Source organism: Chiloscyllium plagiosum, chromosome 5 (assembly GCF_004010195.1).
Source record: "Chiloscyllium plagiosum isolate BGI_BamShark_2017 chromosome 5, ASM401019v2, whole genome shotgun sequence".
Classification (NCBI taxonomy): Eukaryota; Metazoa; Chordata; class Chondrichthyes; order Orectolobiformes; family Hemiscylliidae; genus Chiloscyllium; species Chiloscyllium plagiosum.
In genome coordinates this window covers 87547423-87565203 of record NC_057714.1, presented here as the reverse complement: position 1 = coordinate 87565203, position 17781 = coordinate 87547423, and the positions used below count along the sequence as shown (strand labels likewise).

At 41.6% G+C, this 17781-nt stretch overlaps 1 protein-coding gene across 7 annotated transcripts in view; it reads right to left on the bottom strand.

Moving 5' to 3' along the window:
* Positions 1–17781, bottom strand: part of svila (supervillin a) — a 352019-nt gene that overhangs the window by 203952 nt on the left and 130286 nt on the right. The window contains exon 1 of one of the 7 annotated variants that reach the window (XM_043690577.1): positions 9936–10313. The exons of the other annotated variants lie outside the window; for them this stretch is intronic. Coding sequence (XP_043546512.1) covers positions 9936–9993 — 58 coding nt within the window. The 5' untranslated portion in view covers positions 9994–10313. Of the gene's footprint in view, positions 1–9935; positions 10314–17781 lie in introns of those variants that run through there. 7 annotated transcript variants of the gene reach the window in all.

Here is a 17781-nt window from a genome sequence, read left to right as displayed (position 1 = left end):
AGATTGATGGACAAGGAACAAGGAGAAACAATGGAAAATCCACATACAGAATCATATAATTAAAGCTGCTGACAGATATATGTAGGCTGGTTTCCTCCATACTTTATGGATGCCATCTATCAGATCCTTGCGACATTATCTTGTGGGGGGGAAAAAAAGTTGGCGGAGGCTGATGCTGTTCGGCAGCGATAGAGAAAATCACTTTACTCCCTTTTATTACCTAGTGGCTTGTTGCAAAGCAGCATTACTAGTGGCTTGCTTAGGAGCAAGCTGTCATCAAAAGGAATGATATGTGATACTGAAAACTCCAGGGGCGTAGAACCCAAGAGGAAAGAACATTAAACACATTAAGTGTGATAAAATATGAACATATAAATTACAAAAGACCATCTGTTTATTGCATAACATCTCTTAGACTGGAACTGGGGTATTCAGCTTTGGTGTGGTACAACCTAACTTAAAATTAGATTTAAGTTGGTAAACTGTGCAATGTTTCTCCAGTCTTTCAAAGACTGTCAGGCATAAAAATGTTCAAGAGAAATGAAGCAGGGAGGGGTTTCTGTCGGTTTCAAGGATTAATCATCACATTCTGGCTAGTGCAAAAAATGAAAGAACTTGAAGAGCAGGTTATATTGAAAAAGATGTTCCCATGGTCTTTTGCAATGCTTTGCGGAGACACCTATTTACATTTGTGCATTTAATAAAATGAGTCTGAATGGAAACTAGAGGAATAAAAGACACTAATGGAGCCATGAGTGCAACTTACACCCAGACTGCACTCAAAGCAGAAACAATTGGCCACAGAAATGCAATCAGCAGCAAGTTGAAATGTACTGCTTGCACTAAAACTTAATACACATTAGGTAGTGCTGACAACACTGGGTTGAAGTATGGGTCACTGGCACTGTGAGGCAACAGTATGTTTATTGACTTCAACTTCTTACAACCAACAGAATGTGAACAGATTTGTGATAATCAGGCACGATGCCATTGGAATCAGTTTTATGTTGCTCGGCGTTGCTGGATTCAGGAGAGGTGAGGTAAAAGCACCTTTCATTGGGAGCTTGTGGGGGATTGGGTGGGGGTGGGAGGAGAAAGAGGAGATGTTAGAGTTAGAGTTTATGTGGTCTTGGGGAGGGAGATTTTGGATGTGTGGTGGAATGGTTGCTGGGCATGATGGGGCTGTTGAAAGTTGCTCCCAGGAGGACCAGTTCAAAATACGTACAACACAGATGGCCTCCTTCTTCAAGGACCGCAATTTCCCCCTCAGCAATATTTTGTGTTTGATTTTGTCTACTTTCTGTGGTTTTATTTACCCTAATGAAGAAGAGCATATCTTCTCAACATCACAACTATTGATCTCACCCTGCTTGGCTGTTGTATGGAACCCCCTACGTGTTAACCCCTTAAAGCCAAATACATAACAATATTGTCAAATTTGATGGAATTTTAATGCATTTACTTTAGGGGAAATTTGGCATGTTAATATGCTGCAGTTTTTCTTATCTGCGATGTTTTGTGTTATGTTGCTGAAAATATTACTGATGAAATACTTAGCAGTTGTAGTAAAATCATGCGTATACTTAGGATGAAGAAGATTATGAGTACCACATATGCTTGGTCCAGTTCTTGTTGGATTCATTTGGATATCAAAGTTGAAACTTTATTGCTGGAACAGCACAGCAGGTCAGGCAGCATCCAGGGAACAGGAGATTCGACGTTTCGGGCACAGGCCCTTCTTCAGGAATGAGCAGAGAGTGTTCAGCAGGAGAAGATAAAAGGTAGGGAGGAGGGACTTGGAGGAGGGGCGTTGGAAATGTGATAGGTGGAAAGAGGTCAAGGTGAGGGTGATAGGTCGGAGTAGGGTGGAGGCGGAGAGGTCAAGAAGAAGACATTTCCAACTCCCCTCCTCCAAGTCCCTCCTCCCTACCTTTTATCTTCTCCTGCTGAACACTCTCTGCTCATTCCTGAAGAAGGGCCTGTGCCCGAAACGTCGAATCTCCTGTTCCCTGGATGCTGCCTGACCTGCTGTGCTGTTCCAGCAATAAAGTTTCAACTTTGATCTCCAGCATCTGCAGACCTCACTTTCTCCTTGTTGAAAGTTGCCACTAGATGGAGCGTTGGTCATTTTGCCTAATGTCCTTTATGCAAGGATAGATGTTCTTTTGGATGCTAAGTGGGTGGGTCAACTAATCGGAGGACAGGAACGGGGAGGAAGAGAAGTTTTCTGCAAGGTTCGTGAAGGAGAGAGGATGTTCCTAATTGGGGAGTAGAAAGAGACAAGAGGTTGGGGGACTGAGCAGTAAGAGATGATGGTGGAGGGATGGGTCAGCAGGGGAGGGAAAAAGAGGAGCTGTGAAAGGGTATGGCAGGGGGTGGACAGAGAAACGAGGCGGCTACAGGGGTGATCAATTTGGACCTTTGCTAGGGCTGCTCAGCTCCTATCTTCAGTACAACCTTGGTCCAAACAAAACAAAGGAACTGAACTCCAGTGGTGAAGTGAAAACTGCTGCCCTGGATGTTAAAGGCTGTGTTTAACTGTGTGTGGTGGTATAAAAGAGCCTCAGTAAAACTAGAGCCAGTGGGAGCAAGGAGAAAACTCTCCACTGGTTGGAGTCATACAGAGCACAAAGGGAGATGCTGTGATTCTTGGAGTTCCTCAGGGTTATGATTTTCAGCTGCTTCATCAACAATCATTCCTCGTTCATAAGGGCAGAGGTATTTGCTGATGATTATAGTGTTCAACATCATTCACAACTCCCCAGATATTGAAGCTGATCCTGTCCAAATGCAGCAAGACCTGGAGAATATTAAGCTTGGGCTGCAGAGTGGTAAGTGACATTTATGCCACACAAGTTCCAGGCAATGATTTGGCATTGCAGAATCCCGCATGATCAACATCCTGGGGAGCTTACCATTGATCAGAAACAAGGTACAGAAATACTGCAGCTGTAAGAGCAGGTCAGAAGTTAGGAATCCCACAGTGAGTAACTCACCCCCTGACAGCCTAAAGCCTGTCCACTTCTACAAGGCATAAGTCAAAGAGTCATACAGCTCGGAAACAGACCCTTCGGTCCAACTTGTCTATGCCAAGTAAGTTTCCCAAACTAAACAGGTCCCACTGCAATGGAATAACATTGGATTAACAGTCTAATGATAATAATACAAGGTCATTGCTTCCCCAGACGTCAAGAGGAGTCCCCTAAAAAGAAAACTTATTTAGACTCTGACATCAAATGCCACAATAAAAGTAGTTGGCAGTGTAAAAGGACTCCTGAATCTTAGCCCTTTATTATTAGTTCAAGCTTTCATATGAGACTGCTGACCAAATGCCAACTGTAAATTACTGAGTCATATCCTTACAAAAAAAAATACAAAAAGATGATTTTGCCTTAACTCAAATCTGTGACCTCTACAAGACAAAGGACAAGGTTAGCAGACCCATGAGAACACATCAGCAGGTTCCCCTCCAGTCACATACCATCAGGCAGAAATACCCTCCTTCACCGTCACTGGGTCAGATTTGTTGCACTCTGTCGCAAGCAGCTCTGTGGGTATAGGTGCACCATATGGGCTACAATATTCAAAGTGGCAGGTCACTGCACTCTCTCAGGAACAACTAAGGTTGGGTAATAAATATTGGCTTAGCCAGCAATTCTCATGAATGATCAAGAATGTGAGCACACAGTTTTACATCTGAATTACCAGGTATTTGAAGTCAAGTACACTATGAAAGTCATTTCCATCAATACTTTTGCATATGGTATGAAAGATTACTTGGGTGAATAATTAATAGATAAATAGGTTTCTAAACACTTTAGGAAGTGTCATGGGTAATATGGGCTTGATGATGTTTGATAATTGCAAGTGAAAATGCAAGTGTTGGTTCATATAACCAAAACATCCCTTACCTGATTCATAGAGTGCACAGTGACCTTAGAACACTACTGCAGCAGTGTAACACTGAGTCAATTCCTCCATGCCATTTGAACCTTTGAATCTTGCTTCTTTTTTTGTCTACGTTCAAGTGGTTTTGGCTTTTTGGAAGGACTTTCACCACAGAAGTGAGCAAATCTTCTCAGCCAGTTACCAAAGTTCTCATTGATCAGCCACCACACCCCATAAAGTCTGTCCTGTCCGATTGCCATCCCATCTTACCATGCACAGTTCCTACAAAGACGTGTCACTCACCAGATATCTAGAGTCACAGAGTCATGGAGATACACAGCACGGAAAAAAAACCTTCAGTCCAACTCGTCCAAGTCAACCAGATATCCAAAATAAACCTACTCCATTTGCCAGCATTTGGCCCATGTCCCTCTAAACCTTTCCTATTCATATACACATCCAAATGCCTTTTAATGTTGCAATTGTACCAGCCTTCACCATTTCCTCTGGCAGCTCATTCTCTGGCATGCACTACCCTCTGCGTGAAAAAGTTGCCCTTAGGTCTCACTTTTAAATTTTTCCCCTCTCACCCTAAACCTATGCTCTCTCATTCTGGACTCCCCCAACCCACAGGAAATACCTTGTCCATTTAGAGTTGAGATTAGAGTGGTGCTGGATTGTATGTGATCTAACCTTGCTAACCAATCTATCAGGAGGAATCTTGATGAATGCCTCATCTCAGCAACAGGGCCAGCAAACGCTTCCCTAGCTTCCCAGAGAGTTTAGGGTACATCTGATCAGGTCCCAGGGATTTATCCAGCTTTATGCATTTAAGACATCCAGCACCTCTTATTTTTCTAGACGTTGCTATTTATTTCCCCACATTCTCTATCTTCTGAGCCTGTTATTTTCTCTAGTGCTGCTAAGGCTCCAGCAGCCTTTGTGTCTGCCCCAATTTTTAAAGCCTATTCTGCTCCCAGTCAAGCCTGGTCAGTCTGCAGTTGCCTTGCGCAGTTCCCGACACATCTCCCCAATATGGCAGACAAGGGGAAAAATCGGCACTTTTAGAGCCATACATCTGGAAACCCAGGATCCTGGAGATCATGCTGGACATGGCATTGCCAATGCAGGACTTCCTCCTTGCCCAGAACTTGCAGTGGAAGACTTAATATCAGACCATGTCAGCCTGGTCCAAAGTTGCTGCCCAGGTTAGAGCAGTCTCATTTGTCTGGAGGAATGCCAGACAATGCAGGAAGATGGGAATGCTTTTCTCCACTTCATCACCATCTTCATATTCACTCTCTCTCTCCAGCATTTACCTAGCTCACAAAATCCAAGCTCTACCACTCCCACTGTCTGTTGTATTATCCACCCCGACTTGACCTTAACCATCTCACCCCCAACATCACTAACCCTGAATGCCCTCTGTGCTACCTACTAACCCACTCAGGATACCTTCCCGCCTGCACCAATAGCAATAGCTGTGCTGCTCACTTTCATCTCTCTCATCGCTCCTCTCAGTCCATGAGGGAAACAGTGCAGAAAAGGGCAGAAAGAGTAAAGACAAGTAATGTGCTGCCTGTCATCCAGCTCCTCGCTTCTTACAAGGATCCTGACTCGGACTGCTCCGAGCAAAATCTGGACTGAGGTTAGAGGCTGCCCTTGACTTACAACTCAGGTATCTGGACTGAAAGCTATGCTCCTGTGCCTTGACTGAGATCTGTTGGCATCGATGGAAAATTCCTGGCTTTGTCCCTGTGCTGAATAGGCTGGCTATTAGGAGCCTGGTATCTCTGGCTGAAGAGGTAAAGTGCAAAAAAGAGGTAAAGTGCAAGTTTGCTTGGTGAGTTTGGCTCAATCGGATGCTGACTATATTAATGAGGTGTAATTAGCAAGAGTTTGACAAGTGTTAATAACCATCAATTGGCATCTTTCTGCTGCCGAGTGAGAATGGTGCTGCACTGTTTGTAAATAGCCCTAACAATGGCATGAACCTAAGGCCATACGAGTCTGAAAACACCTGACCTCGTCTGATCCTGGAAGCGGAGCAGACTCAGACCAGGTCAGTTCTCAGATGGGAAACTGCTTGGGATTAGCAGGTGCAGTAGGAGGGTTCATGTGGCACAGTGATAGTGCTCCTATCTAGAGGTCAGAAGGCTCAGGTCAAACTCCTACTTACTCCACAAGTACGTAGAAACACCTCTGAATAGGTTGATTAGAAAATATATAATGGAGCGAGATGATCTCAACTTCAAGGTGGATCAAATCACGCTTGTCCAATTCTGCCACATCTCACCATAGCCCACCTCGCTCAGACCCCTGAAAGATTTCCCCCATCATGTCAGTTCTTGATGCTCTTATAACCACACCACCCCAATCTAACACAGGTCAGCCTCCAGTGCTGTTAAGACGTTTTACAGTGAATTGTAATCTTTCTGACTGCAGTTAGAGAACAGAAGCAGAGTTGGTTTCGGAACAGACTGGCTAGATCTTATATGTTTTAAAAAAAACACATCTTGTTTGTTTCATAAAGAGAGCCAAGTCACAATTAGAAATTTTGTAGTTTAACCTTTTCAATTTGTAAAGAGCACTGCAGGAGGTATGTGACTGTATTTCTACAGCTGAGATCTCCTTTCTGCTGCTTACCAACTTAAGCAGCCCAACTTCTCATATTAACAAAGTATCTGAACAAAGCAGAAATACCACACAAAAGCCTCAAGCTTATTTATAGCAAAATTTGTATCTCCACAATGATGTAGCAGTTGTTAGTCAGGATAGCGCCCTTGCCCAATATTCCCTCTAAGGGGCACTTCAGCAGCTGTGCAGCAATCCTGAAGGAACCATGCAGACTGCTGATCCCTTTCAGAGACCGCACATACACAGCTGCACGAATGCATGAAGTAAACAGACCACGTACGCAAAGAAAATTTAGAGATCACATTAACTGTTTGTTGGAAAGTTGGGGTTTCAAATCCCACTCCAGAGGATTAAATAGAGAATCAAGGCTGGCATCCCAGTGCAGTACTGAGGGAATGCTGCACTCTGAGGTGGCATCTTTCAGATGAGTCATTCAAACAAGGAAGGAGACATCTACTTTGCTGCCAGCTAGATGGAAAAGCCCGATTTACACTAGTTAATGAAAAGCAGCAGTTACGCCTAGGGCCCCGGTCAAGCCTTTTACTGCAATTTATGGTCTTTTTCATGGTAAAACACGTGACAATAACATCAGTCATCATGCAGTAAAAAAACTCTTCATTAGACAAAATGTAATTGGAAGGAGCTGAATGTGCTGCAAACTGGTCACTGCATTGCCTGTATCACAGCAATAACTACAGTTCCAAAGTATTGCAACCTTTCGGAGATATCTTAGTCGTGAAACCTGCTATGTAAATGCAAAGAATCAATTTTTTAATACTGTTGGTCTTCCGGCAACACCAGCCAAAGGAGTTTAACCACAGATTACTTCAAAATATTGCAATTTTTCAACTTTGGAATTTGGCAAGGAAAGAAAACATGACACCATATGCAACCACAAGAATATTGTGGATTGCAAAAAATGTAAGAAAACCATATATACCAGATTATGTTATAACACGCGCACAGCCATCTTCATAAACAAGCATTCATTACTATGCACCAAATTGTCCAGATGCTTATTTTGCAATACTTCAGTTGTCAACTGACACAAAACACGGGGCAAAACAAAAAACTTTGCTGCTATCTTGGGACTCAACTCAAACTAGATTTGAAAGGAGTAACAGCTTTCAAGCCCCAGTGTACACAAGGCCCAGATTTTTGGATCAAAATAATGGCGATGCTAATAGCTCTTACCATAAAATGATTTAGCAAATTGAAGTAGATGGGAAGTGAATAAAATGTGAAAATTTGGAAGTTTCTGCCTGAGATATGCTCCACTGTTAGCTTTGTAAAGAAGCGTTATCTCATGCCCTAACTCACCAGTTAAATGAATTGAACAAAATGAGGTGTCGTACTTGAATGGCAAATATGGATTAAATACGCAACAAAAGAGGCAGTGCTTGACAATTTCAGTCCAAACACTTTTTTAATAGCATGACAAGTCCTAATTACTGATAAACAATCTCTATGGCAATGTAAATGAACTATTACAAGGGGGGAGACTCATTTCTTCAGCTTTCAATTGCTCTCGATTACAGTTTCTTGTTTTATTCTTCCTTTGTCTTTTTCCCTCTCATAATCCAGTCTCCAATTTCCTCTTTTACTCTGTACCTGCATTGATATCGAATGCACTATTCTAATTTATATTGGCCCAGATTCTATCCTATTTATTTCACAATCGTCAAGCTAATTGCATAAAGGTTTACACAAAGTTTTTTTTACTCTATTCACACTGACCCCAATTGCTTTGTCATGGGTGTTGTGCTGTTTCACTTACCTCCTTACAGAAACTGCAAAATCTCACGGAGATTAAATGGCCACAGGCAAGTCTAATCAATGATAAACACAGTTTATTTATGAATGTGACAATACTATGGCTTTAAGAGGTGTATGTTTTCTTAATGAAGAAAGGTTGAGACAGAGATAGACAGCAGACTGCTCATGGCGTTGAGTTTTTGTTTAAGAGTTGGAACAATAGAAGCAGTCTGAATGGGTGGGGTCAAGCTCACACAGAGCCAGAATTTTTAGTTTCAGCTTTCAGAAGTTGCTGGGGTCTTGAAGCTAAATGTTCAAGTTTTTATTCTTCCCTTGGTTACAGCTAAAAGCTGGGGTTCTCTTCCTGCTGCCAGAAATGCATGTGAGACAATCTACTTTACAAATTTGCCTTTGCCAAGGGTATATTTAAGGAATGTTACTATATTAGAGCAGTTAATTAGTAGTAGTTAATATATCTATTATTTTCTTAAGCATTTTGATAGAGGTACAGTTAAGCCAATTCTTTTCTTTTTATTTGTCTGTATTTTAACTGTAGTGTAAAAATAAAATGTTTTGCTTAAAGTTGAGCAGGTTGACCAATCGAATTGCATCTGGAATGCAGTGCCTTACATTTTAAATAAGAAAACGTTAAGGTCTAAGCTTTCTTCTTAATATATTTAGAGGGGGCTTGGGCTGGTCCATTAGAACCAGCTATATAAATTTTAGCTCAGAATAGGCAGAAACTTGGACACAATTGCTCATTTATGAAGAGCAACAACTATAGACCATTTAAAGTCATTCTTCAAATGGATAATGGACAAAATAATTCATTTGCTTCTAATTTATATCTTAGGTTATAACTTTCTTCTAATTCCCATAGCAATTCTCTTGATTGCCTATTCCTACAAAATTCCACAGGCTTAATATGCAGCCTGGGAATACAGTATGCAGTAGGGCAAGGCATGATACACAGCAGGTGGAGGACAGAATAAATAAAAGAAAGGCTGAATGATCAAAAATCCAACTTTGATTGAAACCTTGGAAAGGGAAAAAATTTTGCTTTGACAACAAAATGTCAGATCTACCTCTGTAGAAACAGATGTGTAAATACACATGATTTGGTATGTTACATATGCACATACACAACACACAAAATACACATTGATAAGTGAACACAGAGAGGAGACTGGTTCTAAAAAATCTTAAGTCTTCCGTACAGCTGCTTTCTTTATATCACTTCACATGATTTACTGAATTTATTGTGCCATTTTTTTCTCTAGAATAAACAGGCTTTGTGCAGAATCCAAGTGCTGCTAGTAATACTTAAATCTTATTCAACTCTCATTCATACAGTGTACACAAAAGATACATTAATTCCCCTCCCCCTATTTCCACAATAGCATATAGCAAAACAGCAATCCTTGAATAAGATAAATGGATCTACAAATTCAGAATAAAACATTGGGAACACAACTGAGTAAAAGGTAAGCGCATTGCTGATAAAAGTATCTCCAAGATTTCTAAGTCAATAAACATGTTTATTGTTTCCTAGTGCCCTTGAGGAATAGGAAGGAGGAAGCAAAAGAAATGAAAAGAGAATACAGACAAGGACACTTTAACGATGTTTACTTTACAACACATTTTTTTGTACTTACCTTGACTACAGTATGTTACAGTTCGTGCATAACCAGCAATCCATGGATTCCTGAACATGTTTGCGGGATCCAAGGTTTCAAGTGACAAGTAATGGCTAATTTTATACCAGACACAAAGCTAGGCCCGTCTACACTGGAACGTGTAGAGGGGGTTTTCATGGAACAGCACAGTAGTGGAGCTGTCAACCAGCGACAGGCTGAGGGAATAGGCTAGGCAGTAGGCTGCTGTTTACAGCAGCTCATGCTGCTAATCAGATTACAAATAGAAATTAGGGTACAATGAAATGCTAAAACAGATTGAATGATAGAGATTGAGAGATTATAATAAATTACTGTAAATCTGTGGGCAAGTCACAACATATGTTACTGTGCTGCAGCAGAAGAATAGGTACTGCCACAACGTGAAGCTCCCAAATACAAAGAAACCAATCGTCACTTAACAGACAAGAAAATCTTCTCAGCCCTAAGTAATCGCAATCTGCAAGGAATGCACAACTACATCGCAATATCAGTCCAAAAGCAACCATAGGATTGGCCCAGACGAATTGTAACATTATGCTAAATTCTTTTAGGTGGCGGGGACAAAGCCAAAATATTGAAATCACTATGATTTATGATGAACACGTGGACTTCTTTTGTGGCAGACTTACAAAAAGTAACAGATCTGCTTGTTGAGAAAGTAGCAAAGTATTTTTAACTCTAGACAGAAGCGGAGCTGAAGTAGAGACGATAATTTTCCAAGCACTCAAGCTGACAAGCCAGTTACGTCAGTTTAATTCTTGAAATTATATCTGCACAAAGTCACCCGCTTAAATTTCTAAGGTGCTCGACATATTTGATACATTAGGCAATAATAAATCAAAATCTCCCAATGTTTATAAACATTTCTCAAAATTAACACTTTGCTAGGTGTTTAGTTTATGATAGACAAAAGGATAATTCTGCAATTTGCCAAAAATTATGTTGGTAATAATTGAAGCTTCGATTTTGACTTTGTGATAGTTGATATGATATTACTCTGCAGTTCAGGTAGGTAACAGCGGTCATGGATGGTCTCCTAAACAGACTGCAATGTGCTGCACTGGTGCATTAGCACAAATGTTGTGCTCTGGCTCATGAAGTGGGAACTGAATCCCTAAACTTCTCATTCAGGGCTATACCATTACCAGTGAGCCACAGATGACGCTTAGTCACAAAGTCAGGGTTTAAGTACTGGCCTCATCTTACAAGGCTGTCACTTAAAATCAATGTAATGCCCTTTTGTTCTCAAACTTTGCACCTTCTAGTAACAGTATCAGGATTTTAAACAGGGCTGCAAGGATCATTGAATGCGATGTCAAACACCACCTTGATGTCAAGCTCACAAGGAATGAGGAATATCCACTTCAGGTGTCATAATCAGAAAATTAAGTCATTCTTAATGTGCACAACTTGTTAAAATAAAAGCAGAAATTGCTGGAGAAACTCAGCATCTCTGGGCAGAAAGTAGTTAATGTTTTGAGTCCAGTGACTGAGTCTCCTGAGTTTCTCCAGCAATTTCTGCTTTTGTTTCAGATCTCCAGCATCCATAATTCTTTGATTAATAAAGAAACTTGCATTCATATACCTTTCATTACCTCTGAGATATCTCAAAGTGCATCACAGCCAAATAAATACCTTTGAAATGTGGTCACTATTATAATAAAGCAGTCAATTTACACATAACCACTTTTGAGAAACAGCAAAGGTTTTAGATAGAGTCATAGTGTGATACAATACAGAAACAGATCCTTTGGCGCAACCAGTCCATTGTGATTATAATCCCAAACTAAACTAACACCGCCTGCCTGTGCTTGACCCACATACTTCCAAACATTTCTTATTCACGTACTTATCCAAATGTCTTTTAAATGTTGTAACTGTACCCGCATCTACCACTTCCACAAAAACCATGCAAAAAAAGTTGTCCCTCTTGTCTTTTTTAAATCTTTCTCCTCTCACCTCAAAAATATGCCCCCTCGTTTCATACTTGCCCACCCTAGGGAAAAGACACCTACCATTCAAGGGATAAATACCAGAAAGAAGTCCCCTGTTGGACTTCAAAACAGTCCAGAGACGACATACAAGACCTCAGCTTAGTATCTCATCCAAAGCCATATAGTGCACCATCTTCTGAACCAGTTAATGGTTTGGTGCTCCATTAAAGACATTGTTGTGACAGCGGTGAACATGGGAACTGCCCTTTTCAACCAAGTGCATCGCCATAACTACTATAGTCAACTTTATCCAACACCCACAAGCCTACACAGGTTTAGGAGACAAACTCCTGAAGCATTTCTCAAGGTACTCAAACTGACAATCAACTAGTACAAGCTTACAACCTACATTTTGTTGAGAAAGAATTATTAAAAAAGGGGTCTTTGTCTACTTTTGCGATTCAGACAATGGGACAAAATACTTGTATGTTTGCCTGACACAAACATTTTTTTTTAATTTCAAAAATATACTTTATTCATAAAATTATTTTGATATCTTTACAATTGGTCATGCCATACATACGTATACATTCCATTTCTTTTCATACAGAGATGGGAATTAATCAGTCGTATGTACAAGTCTGTACATTGACCATCCAGGTATTTTGCTGAGGTGTCAGTGGGGCCTGATTACGGAGTGGGCCCCCTGTTCTTCTTAGGCAGGCAGACCTTACACGGTGGTCTTTCCCCACCGTGCCTTGGCAGCAGCTGCCCCAAGCTTTAGGCGTTCCTCAGCAAGTAGTCCTGGACCTTGGAATGTGCCAGTCTGCAACACTCAGTCGGGGTCAGCTCCTTCAGTTGGAAGATCAAAAAGTTTTGGACAGACTAAAGAGCGTCTTTGACTGAATTGATGATCCTCCAAGCACAGTTGATGTTTGTCTCGGTAAGCGTCCCGGGGGAACGGACCGTAGAGCACGGAGTCCCGCGTCACGGAGCTGCTCGGGACGAACCTCGACAAACACCACTGCATTCCTCTCCAGACTTCTTCTGCGTAGGCACATTCCAGAAGAAGCTGTGTGACAGTCTCGTTCTCTCCACAACTGCTCCGAGGGCAGCGTGCGGTGTGGCTGAGAGCCCGGGCCTGCATGAAGGATCTCACAGGCAGAGCCCTTCTCACCACCAGCCAAGCTATGCCTTGGTGCTTGTTGGAAAGTTCTGGCGATGAGGCATTCTGCCAAATGGCTTTGACAGTCTGCTCAGGGAACCGCTCTATAGGAAATGCCCTCTCCTTTTCCAGAAGGATCTCGAGGACACTACGCGCTGAACAATTCCTGATGGACTTGTGGTCAAAGGTCTTTTTCTTCATAAATTTTTCCACGAAGGACAGGTGATATGGAACGGTCCAACTACTTGGAAATTTCCGTGGCAGCGAGGCCAGGCGGGGGCCTGCAGGTTAAGGCCTCCCTGTACATGGATGATGTCGCCGTTTTCTGCTCGGATCTGCTATCCATGCACAGACTCACGTGCGTATGTGACCAGTTCGAACGGGCCTCAGGAGCCAAGGTAAACCGAGGCAAGAGCGAGGCCATGCTCTTCGGGAGCTGGGCCGACCAATCCTCCATCCGCCTTCACGGTCAGGACTCACCACCTGAAGGTGCTGGGAATTTGGTTCGGTGGGGCTGGGGCATGCGCCACGTCTTAGGAGGAGCATATCAGGAACGTGAGGCAGAAACTGGGCAGATGGAAGCAATGGTCGCTCTCCATCACGGGTAAAAACCTGGTCATCATGTATGAAGCACTGTTATTGCGATTATATGTGGCACGGGTCTGGCCTACTCCCAGAACCTGTGCCGTCGCAGTCACCCGGGCCATCTTCCGCTCTATGTGGAGATCAAAGATGGACTGGGTCTGAAGGGACTCAAATGTATAAAGATCTGGGCAACGGAGGAAAAAAAACACACCCAATGCCACCCTCACCCTGATGGCCACCTTTGTGTGTGGCTGCATCAAGCTGTGCGTGGATCCCCGGTACGCAAACACCAAGTCTCACTACGTACTGAGGGTCTACCTGTTTGCCTGACACAAGCATGGCTAACAACACAGTATCATGATTTGCCTGAAAGCTGAAGTGTAATGTGCAAAATTATTGAGCAGTTAAATAACAGGATCATTTTTTCACACGTGTTAGCTCGTCATTTACCTTGAAAGCTTGTGGTATTAATAGGTTGAAGCCAAAACTGTTAGATGGGATGTTGAAGAAGAACTTCTTGCTGTTCGCAAACCACACATTTCTTAATTAACTTAAAACACAAATTTTTGAAAATAAACAAGCAGATCTCAATATAGCATATATCAAAACTGACTCGCTGTCATTAATATCACTTTATGGATCAGGACCTGGTGCAATTTTTTAAAAAAAGATTATTCATGGACGTTGGCATTGTTGGCTGAGCCAGTATTCATTGCCCATCCTTAATTGCTAAGGAACTGACTGGCTTGCTAGGCCATTTCTGTGGGTCTAAAGTCACATGGAGGCCAAATCACGTAAGATGGCAGATTTCCTTCTATAAATGATTAACATTAGGATAAGTTTTAATCCTATACTTTTATTGAATTAAATTTCACCATATGCTAAGGTGGGATTCAAATATAGAGAATACAGAACATTAGAACCTGAATTGCTGGTCCAGTGACACTGTTCTGTTGATTACTGGTAAGGTTTGCAAACTCTACTCATTAATACTGCATTTGAGCCACTTTAAAAAAAGGTGCTAATCAGCAGGCTAGTGAACATGTCGGCAGTTATTTATTCTGCATGGTAAATACCTTGCCCTTTACTCTGTCATAAAGCTGATGCAGGCTATGTAACACGTGACAGATCCTAGGTTCGTAAGTTACATCTCGACACTCCGGGAGATCACTCAATGGGGCTAATGCATATCAAAGTTTGCTGTGTAGGGGGTGGGGGAGACTACTGGGTCAGTGTTTTTCTAAAGAAGTCAATGGTTCAAACATAGTGTCAAATTGTTGGCCTGAGTTGGTGCAACCTTTTCACAAAGTACAACAACCCCCCCCACCCATCGGTTTCCATCTCTTTTCTAAGCCATGTACCTCTCAGCCCAGGCAAGAACGGCCTGTTTTCACATTCATTCCCGCTTTTGATTCCAACAAGATATACGTGAACAACCTAGTGCAGCTACCCAATCTTCCCTTTTGAAGATACCTGTAATTCAGCACAACCCTACCACAGGTCACAAATTCAGTGCCTTTCAAACTTAGATTTAATTTAACCCTTTAATTTAACCCTTTCGTGATGTTATTAGCAGGTAATTGAACAATATTGCACTGTCCTATCACTGAAGGAGCAACACATGACAACACGAATAGTCATATTTTATGGTTGCTCAAATAATTGACACCAATTTATTTCAGTTGCATGATTACCTCTGTCATGCAAGATGGGTGAGGTATTGGTTATGTCCCTGTCAGGCTGTAAACAATATATTCTAAAAACTAATGGATAGATTTCAGCAAACCTTACTACATTGTTATGATTTGGTGACGCTGGTGTTGGACTGGGGTGTACAAAGTTAAAAATCATGCAACACCAGGTTATAGTCCAACAGGTTTAATTGGAAGCACACTAGCTTTCGGAGCGCTGCTCCTTCATCAGGTGGTGTTGTGACAACCACCTGATGAAGGAGCAGTGCTCTGAAAGCTAGTGCTTCCAATTAAACCTGTTGGACTATAACCTGATGTTGCGTGATTTTTAACTTAGTACATAGATAGGCTATGGCCCAAGGAAGAACTGACTAGTTTCTAGTCAGTACTTTTTTTACATCACAGCTTGAATGTTGCTGAAGAGAGAGACATGCCCCTGAAGTTTTTCATCTTTGTACTCATCAGGACAGATGCAAGAATATCAAATTTCAACATGCCAAATAAAAGAGGAGGAAGGGACCAGGTTGTGGTGAAAAAATGGTTGGGCTAATTTAAAATTTGTCCCAACCTGATCAATTTTTTTAAAAACAGAAGCCCATCACTCCAGCATTCTCCGAATTACTTCCAGTTCATATTACATTTGCTTTCAAATAGGAAAGCCAAAACTATACAGAGATAGTGCTCCAAATATATTCTTGCCGAGGTCTTCTATAGCTATAGTAAAATCTCCCTATTTTTATATCCCCCCTTGTAATAAATAGCAATATTTTATTAGTCCTCATAATCACACCCTGTCCCTGTGTATTACCTTTTCATTATTTCTGCAAACTCAGTTTAAATAGTTTACTGCTTTTCTATTCTTCCTGCCAGAGTCACATCTGTCCACATTATATTCCAACTGTCAATTTTTTGTCCACTCACTCAACCTTTGTTGACTCTCTACCTCCTTTTGAAAGTTACTTTCTTGATGCAAATAGCAAGTCAAGCTACTATACATTCTATCCCTTCATCCAAGTTATTTATATAGATTGTGAAATGTTGAGGCCTCAAACAGAACCCTGGGGCACTCAGTAGTTACAGCTTGCCGATTAAAAATAATCCATTTATTCATACATGCAGCTTTCTGTTTGCTAACCAATTCTTGCCAATATGCTAACCCCTACACCACGGACACTTATTTAGCAGAAAATGAAAGTCCATACAGTCCCAGATGATGTTCTGTCAGAGATTTGATTGATTGTATATTTAAGCTGAGGGTCACATGCCTGAGACAATGGCTGAGATTGAGAAGGCAAAGCCTACATTGTGACCTCAGCTAGTACATGAATTGAACTTGCGCTGTTGGCATTATTCTATATCGCAAACTATTTGAACTCTTATGTAGTCGCATTTTACATGGCACCTTTTTAAATGCCATTTGGCAATCTAAGTACACCACATCTACAGATTCCCATGGATCCACTTTGCTTGCTACTTCCTCAAAAGCCCTAATAAATTAGATTAGCACAAGTTTCCTTTCATAAAACCATGTTGTCTCTGCCAGATTTAAAAAAAAATATTTCATTCAAGGGATGTGGACATTACTGGCTAGGTCAGCTTTTATTGCCCGTCCTTAATTGTTAAGAGTCAACTACATTGCTGTGGTTCTAGAGTCACACGGAGGCTAGATCAAATAAGGATGGCAGAATTCTTTCCAAAAAGGACATGTGGTGATTTTCTAAGTATCCCTTATAACCTCCTAATAATGGATTCTAGCAATATCCCACTGATAGATGGCTAACCGCCCTAGTTTTCTGTCTTTTATCTCCCTCCTTTTTTGAAGAAAGACATTACGTTAGCTATTTTCCAATCACTCCTCTCCATAATCAGAATCTAAGGAATTTTGGAAGATTATAACATTAATGGCTCTATTACCTCTGTGGTCACTTCTTTTAGACCCTGGAGTACAACCTTCTGGTCCTAAGGACTTCTTAACCCTTAGGCCCCCCAGTTTTCCCAATATCTTTTTAAGCTTTCAACAGTGAAGACAGATAAAACATCTGTTCAAAGCTTCTACCAGAGAGTTTCTCCAGATGCAGAGTCGAGTGTGTTGCTGGAAAAGCACAGCAGGTCAGGCAGTGTCCGAGAGGCAGTAGAATCAACATTTCAGGGATAAGCACTGCCCAAAGATCGGTGCTGGGCCTTCTACTTTTTGTCATTTACATAAATGATTTGGACGCGAGCATAAGAGGTACAGTTAGTAAGTTTGCAGATGACACCAAAATTGGAGGTGTAGTGGACAGCGAAGAGGGTTACCTCCGATTACAACAGGATCTGGACCAGATGGGCCAATGGGCTGAGAAGTGGCAGATGGAGTTTAATTCAGATAAATGCGAGACCCTGCATTTTGGGAAAACAAATCTTAGCAGGACTTATACACTTAATGGTAAGGTCCTAGGGAGTGTTGCTGA